This window comes from Mus caroli, chromosome 2 (assembly GCF_900094665.2).
Source record: "Mus caroli chromosome 2, CAROLI_EIJ_v1.1, whole genome shotgun sequence".
Taxonomy (NCBI): domain Eukaryota; kingdom Metazoa; phylum Chordata; class Mammalia; order Rodentia; family Muridae; genus Mus; species Mus caroli.
Genome location: NC_034571.1, coordinates 33,011,761 through 33,018,898, shown reverse-complemented (window position 1 = coordinate 33,018,898; position 7,138 = coordinate 33,011,761). Strand labels below are relative to the sequence as shown.

The window sequence follows — 7,138 nt, the reverse complement described above, 5'->3', positions numbered from 1 at the left end:
TATTGTTAGAAACCAAACATTTTGTTTCTAGGTTAATGTCCTTATTGGGATCCAATGCCACCTATGAGAAAAATGTATAGAAAGAAAGAATAGGCTATTGATGTCTTAGATGATATATCAACTATGAAATATCCTGCTTTTTTAAAAACATAAATTTATGGTGTGGGTGTGTGTGTGCATCTGTCTGTCTGTCTGTCTGTTTGTCTGTGTGTGTCTGTGTATGAGTATGCACATATGTGTGATGGTACCTGCTGAGGCCAGAGAAGGACATTGTTACATGTCCCTGTGAGACACCTGACATGGGTACTGGGAACTGAACATTTCGTCTGCAACAGCACATTTTAAATTATTGAGTCATCTCTTCAGTCCCTCAGTTTGATCTGTCTATGGGTGAACTCTACCCATTAACTTCCTCAAACCTCTCTTCATATCTTTGTTCCTCAGGCTATAGATGAAAGGATTCATCATAGGTGTCACTACTGTATACATAACAGTGGCTACCCGGTCCTTCACCACTGAGTACATGGACAGAGGCCTAAAGTAGACATAGATGATACTCCCATAGAACAGGACCACTACAGTGAGGTGGGAGCCACAAGTAGAGAAGGCTTTCCATTTTCCAGCTGCAGAGGGAATCCTGAGCACAGTGACAATGATTCTCATGTAGGAGAAGAGTATGCATAGGAAGGGGGTGACAATGACAGCCAGGGTCTCAGTCATGACCACGATCTGGCTGGAGGATGTGTCAGAGCAGGATAGCTTCAGCACAGGCTGAGTATCACAGAAAAAGTGNTTAATGACATGGGANGCACAGAATGAGAGGCGAGACATGAGAAGGACACGGAACAGTGCATGCAGATGGGAGATGGTGCAAGAACCCAGCAACATGAGGAGGCAGCGTTGTGGCCTCATCACCACATCATAATGTAAAGGGTTGCAGATGGCCACCAGTCGGTCAATGGCCATGGAGGCTAGCAGGTAGCTATCAGTGTTCCCTAAGGCCATGAAGAAGTACATCTGAACTAGGCATCCCACATAGGAGATAGTCTTTGTCTCTGAGAGCAAGTTCACTAGCATCTTGGGTACAATGACTGTTGTGAAGCAGATATCCATGAATGACAAGTTGCTGAGGAAAAAATACATGGGTGTATGGAGCCTGGAGTCAGAGCGGATGACCAGGATGATGAGCACATTCCCGATCACTGTGATCAGGTACATTATGATGAAGATGCCAAAAAGGGGTTTCTGCATCCAGGGATTGGTAGAGAGACCCAGCAAGATGAAGTCTGAGGTGCTGCTGCTGCTGCTGCTGTGGTTGTTCATGTCTCTGTCTCAGGATAAATTTTGGAGAAGTTGTAGGAAAGATGTGAGAGGAATTTTTCATCTGTATAACTTCTTCCCTAACTCCAAGTCTGTTTAAAAAACCCTTATTACCATTTGTTATGAGTTTGAAGCATATTTTCTAAGATTTGACAGAGAAATACATTAGATGAATATCTAACAAATAAATACAAAGTGACACCTCTGTTATTTACTAAACTACAAACTGAAGGTCTGTCACTCCAGGTTAGTAATGTCTGTCTTACCTAATTTACCTGAGCTAGTTTCATTTCTGTACATTTGTCACAAGTGGTTTTTTGACCAAGTCCTTAGCCTCCTCATTTTCTTTTCAAAGTAAGAAGTTGTACTTCCCTTGAAACAGTTTATTTTCTTACAAAAGATCTTCATCAGTAAAGCCCTCCCATTCATGGTCTTCTTGCCATAGTTTTGGAGATGGTGGTCATAGCAAGGAATGTAGGTGAATGAACATCAGAACCCATTAATGCCCCATGTAATCTACAGAATTCAGATGAGTTTTTCTTGTACCTGCAGAAGAAAAATTTACTAGCCTTTATTTTAATATTGTTTGTATATTATAATACATATTTATATACATGTGTTATAAACCTGGAGAGAGGAGAATACTTGGAGTGGATAAGTTTAGTCAGGAATGATGCCATAGGAATAGGGGAGAGGAAAAAGTGGGAGAAAGGTTAAACAAGACTAAGGATGTATGAAAAGCCCCATGGGGCCCTCCTATTCTGTGATTCTATTAAGATCATAATTTAAAAAAGTTTGAACAAAGACACTGAATGTGTGGATAATGCTCTTCCCAGAAGGTAAGCATTATGAAATGAAAATTCCTGCAGCAAGTATGAGATATCTCCATTCCAGCTCTGGGTCAAGGAGGCCCCAGAGACCTTTCAAGAATTACAAACAATTGCCAATGATCTTAATTTCCTATTAGAACTAGATCATGAGACCATTTTATTCGAAGATACTACTACTTACTTGAGTTGTAAGACACTGAGAAATAAAACTCAATCTGAAATTGAAGCCTTGTCCATCCTGAGTAGCTTTCACATTGCATACTGTTTTGGGAAAAGAGATACCAATAGTCCTACTCAACTTGGAGTCCATGACTTCCAATAATTACCTACCCTGTAATATTTGGCTGCCAGTACAATGATGGCACTGCTATTATAGGGGCAATCAGCTTCTCTCTGATTGGTTTTAAAGTCCACTATATAGGAGAGAACTTACATCTTGTACCGTAAACTTATTAAGAGCTTGTGGCGGTGGGCCTGAATACCAGAGGCTTTCTACTGAGATCTCTGGCCAGGCCTGGTGTGAGCGTTCTGGTGAAGGGAAGTGAGTGCGAGCAGCAGGGCTAAGTCTCTGCCCGGGTATCTTCCGGGTCACTCATTAAGTTTGAGCCGCCCTGCACTGAGTCTGGTCCAGAGGCCGACTATCCAATGAGGTGTGTGGCAGAGCTTCAGGTGAAGCCTCAGGCTTCGGGAAAGCAGATCTCTTCCAGGTGTTACAGTTCTGGGAACAAAAGGTTCAGACGATGGAGTAGTTCTCGCACACCTTTAATTCACTGGTTAAGATTTATATACAGTTTTGGGGGTGATTCAGGGTTCTATAGGAGGTACTGGCTTGGACTGAGAGCTTGGGGGAAACCTTATTTGCATGTGGGAAGGCTTGGTGCTGCTCCTATGTGACTGATAGCCACACACATATCCTGCGGGGGGAGGGGGTGTGTGGAGGCGGTAACTTCAACAGGAGTCAGGGGCCCCGGAGACATGATCAAACTCCTTCAGTCCCATGTAGGTGGAAATCACCACCCATATGGTCCCCGGGGTTCCAAACCTTTGGTTGACTGGAGACTAGGCTGTCTGTACACAGCCTACTGCCCCAGACGTGGTGATTTTCTCTCCAGTGACTGTCTAAGGCAGGACCAGCCAGGACCCCACAGGCCACAGGCGCAGCAGAGCTGCTGAGACAGGGTCCTTCCTGCCTCCATCTTCACCCAGGAGGTGAGGTTGTTCCACAGATCTCTGTGCACTGGTCTTGCAAGGAGAGAGCTGGTCTCCCAGGAGTTCTGACACAGGCTTACAGGCCCACAGGAAGAACAAGCTCAAGCCAGCAAAGCCAACTAATACCAGAGATAACCAGATAGTGAAAGGCAAGTGCAAGAACCTTACCAACAGAAACCAATGTGGCATTATCAGAACCAAGTTGTCCCACAACACAAGTCATGGGTATTCTGACAAACCAGAAAAGCAAGATTTGAATTTAAAATTACATCTCATGATGCTGATAGAAGACTTTAAAAAGGACATAAATAACTCCCTTAAAGAAATACAGGAGAACACAGGGAAACAGGCCTTAAAGAGGAAACACAAAAATCACTTAAAGAATTAAAGAAAAACACAGCCAAACAGGTGAAGGAATTGAACAAAACCATCTAGGATCAAAAAAGGGAAGTAGAGACAATAAAGGGAGACAACCCTAGATATAGAAAACCTAGGAAAGAGATCAGGAGCTATAGATGCAAGCATCACCAACAGAATACAAGAAATATAAGAGAGAATCTCAGGCCCAGAAGATATCATAGAAAACATTGACACAACAATCAAAGAAAATGCAAAATGCAAAAAGCTTCTAACCCAAAACATCCAGAAAATCCAGGACACAATGAGAAGACCAAACCTAAGGATAATAGAAGAGAACAAAGATTCCTAATTTAAAGGGCCAGTAAATATTTTGAACAAAATTATGGAAGAAAATATCCCTAATCTATAGAAAGAGATGCCCATGAATATACAACAAGCCTACAGAACTTCAAATAGTTTGGACCAGAAAAGAAATTCCTCTTGTCACATAATAATCAAAACATCAAATGCACAAAACAAAGAAAGAATGTTAAAAGCAGTAAGGGAAAAAGGTCAAGTAACATAAAAAGGCAGACCTATCAGAATTACACCAGCCTTGTCTCTAGAGGCTCTCTGAAAGCCAGAAGATCCTGGGCAGATGTCATACAGACCCTAAGAGAACGCAAATGCCAGTCCAGGCTATGATATGCAGCAAAACTCTCAATTACCATAGATGGAGAAACTAAAGTATTTCATGACAAAACCAAATTTCACAATATCTTTCCACAAATCTAGCCCTTCAAAGGATAATAAATGGAAAACTCTAACACAAGGAGGGAAACTACACACTAGAAAAAGTAACAAAGTAATCCTTCAATAAACCTAAAAGAAGACAGCCACAAGAACAGAATTCCAACTCTAACAACAAAATATCAGAAAGAAACAATTACATTTCATTAATATCTCTTAATATCAATGGACTCAATTCCCCAATAAAAAGACATAGACTAACAGACTGGTTATGTAAACAGAACCCAATATTTTGCTGCATGTAGGAAACCCACCTCAGTGACAAAGACAGACATTACCTCAGAGTAAAAGGCTGGAAAACAATTTTCCAAGCAAATGGTCCCAAGAAACAATCTGGAGTAGCCATTTTAATATCGAATAAAATCGACTTTCAAACGAAAGTTATCAAAAAAGACAAGGAGGGATCCTTCATACTCATCAAATGTAAAATAAATCAAGATGAACTCTCAATTCTGAATATCTATGATCCAAATGCAAGGGTACCCACATTCATAAAAGAAACTTTGCTAAAGCTCAACGCACACATTGCTCCTCACACAATAATAGTTGGAGACTTCAACACCCGACTTTCACCAACAGACAGATCATGGAAACAGAAACTAATCAGAGACACAGTAAGACTAAGAGAATTTATGAACCAACTATATTTAACAGATATTTATAGAACATTTTGTCCTAAAACAAAAGAATATACCTTCTTTTCAGCACCTCATGGTACCTTCTCTAAAACTGACCATATAATCAATCACAAAACAGGCCTCAATAGATACAAGAAGATTTAAATTATCCCATGCATCCTACCAGATGACTACAGACTAAGGCTTGTCTTCAATAACAACATAACTAATAGAAAGCCCACATACACATGTAAGCTGAACAATACTCTATTCAATGATAACTTGGTCAAGGAAGAAATAAAGAAAGAAATTAAAGAATTTTTAGAGTTTAATGAAAATGGAGTCACAACATACCCAAACTTATGGGATACAATGAAAGCAGTGCTAAGAGAAAAACTCATAGCTCTGAGTGCCTCCAAAGAAACTGTAGAGACCATACACTAGCAGCTTGACAGCACACCTAGAAGCTCTAGAACAAAAAGAAACAAATAGACCTAAGAGGCATAGAAGGCAGGAAATAATCAAACTCAGGGCTGAAATCAACCTAGTAGAAACAAAAAGAACTATACAAAGAATCAACCAAACCAGGAGCTGGTCTTTGAGAAAATCAACAAAATAGATAAGCCCTTAGCTAGACTAACTAGAGGGCACAGAGACAGTATCTTAATTAACAAAATCATAAATGACATAATAATGTTAAATGAGGAGATCCCAAAAACATCAGATCCTACTACAAAAGCCTATACTCAACAAACCTGGAAAAGCTGAATGAAATGGACGATTTTCTAGACAGATATCATGTACCTAAATTAAATCAGGATCAGATAAACAATCCAAACTGTCCCATATCCCTTAAAGAAATAGAATCTGTCATCAATAGTCTCCCAAGCAAAAATTGCCCAGGACGAGATGCCTTTAGTGCAGAATTCTATCAGACCTTGAAAGAAGACCTAATACGAATACTCCTTAAACTATTCTACAAAATAGAAACAGAAGGAACACTACCAAATTCATTCTACGAAGCCACAATTACTCTGATACCTAAACCACACAAAGTCCCAACAAAGAAAGAGAACTTCAGACCAATTTCCCTTATGAATATTGATGCAAAAATATTCAATAAAATTCTCCCAAACCCAATACAAGAACACATCCAAATGATCATCCATCATGATCAAGTAGGCTTCATCCTAGGGATGTAGGGATGGTTTAATATACAGAAATCCATCAATGTAATTCATTATATAAACAAACTCAAAGACAAAATTATGATAATCTCATTAGATGCTGAGAAAGTATTTGACAAAATCCAACACCCATTCATGATAAACGTCTTGGAAAGATCAGGAGTTTTAGGCCCATACCCAAACATAGTAAAAGCAATATACATCAATCCAGTACACAACATCAAACTAAATGTAGAGAAACTTGAAGCAATCCCACTAAAATCAGGACTAGACAAGGCTACCCACTCTCTCCCTACATATTCAGTATAGTACTTGAAGTCCTAGCCAGAGCAATTAGACTAAAAAAGGAGATCAAAGGGATACATGTTGGAAAGGAAGAAGTAAAAATAGCACTATTTGCAGATGATAGGGTAGTATATTTAAGTGATCTTAAAAATTCTACCAGAGAACTCCAAACTGATAAACAACTTTAGCAAAGTGACTGGATATAAAATTAGTTCAAACAAATCAGTGTCCTTCCTCTACTCAAAGGATCAACAGACTGAGGAAGGAAATAGGGAAACAACAACTTATATAATAGTCACAAATAATATAAAATATCTTGGTGTGACTCTACCTAAGCAAGTAAAAGATCTGTATAATAAGAACTTCAAGTCTCTGAAGAAAGAAATTGAAGAAGATCTCAGAAGATGGAAAGATTCCCCCATGCTCATGGATTGGCAGGATAAGTATAGTAAAAATGGCCACCTAGCCAAAAGCACTCGACAGATTCAATGCAATCCCAATCAAAATTCCAAATTAAGTCTTCACAGAGTTAGAAAGAACA

General features: G+C 39.5%; 1 protein-coding gene across 1 annotated transcript; it reads right to left on the bottom strand.

The window, feature by feature from the left end:
• Positions 1–384: 384 nt before the first annotated feature.
• LOC110289442 (olfactory receptor 1L4-like) lies at positions 385–1,323 on the bottom strand. The gene has a single exon (XM_021155646.1). The coding sequence runs from the start codon at positions 1,321–1,323 to the stop codon at positions 385–387; it is 939 nt and encodes a 312-aa protein (XP_021011305.1).
• Positions 1,324–7,138: the final 5,815 nt, after the last annotated feature.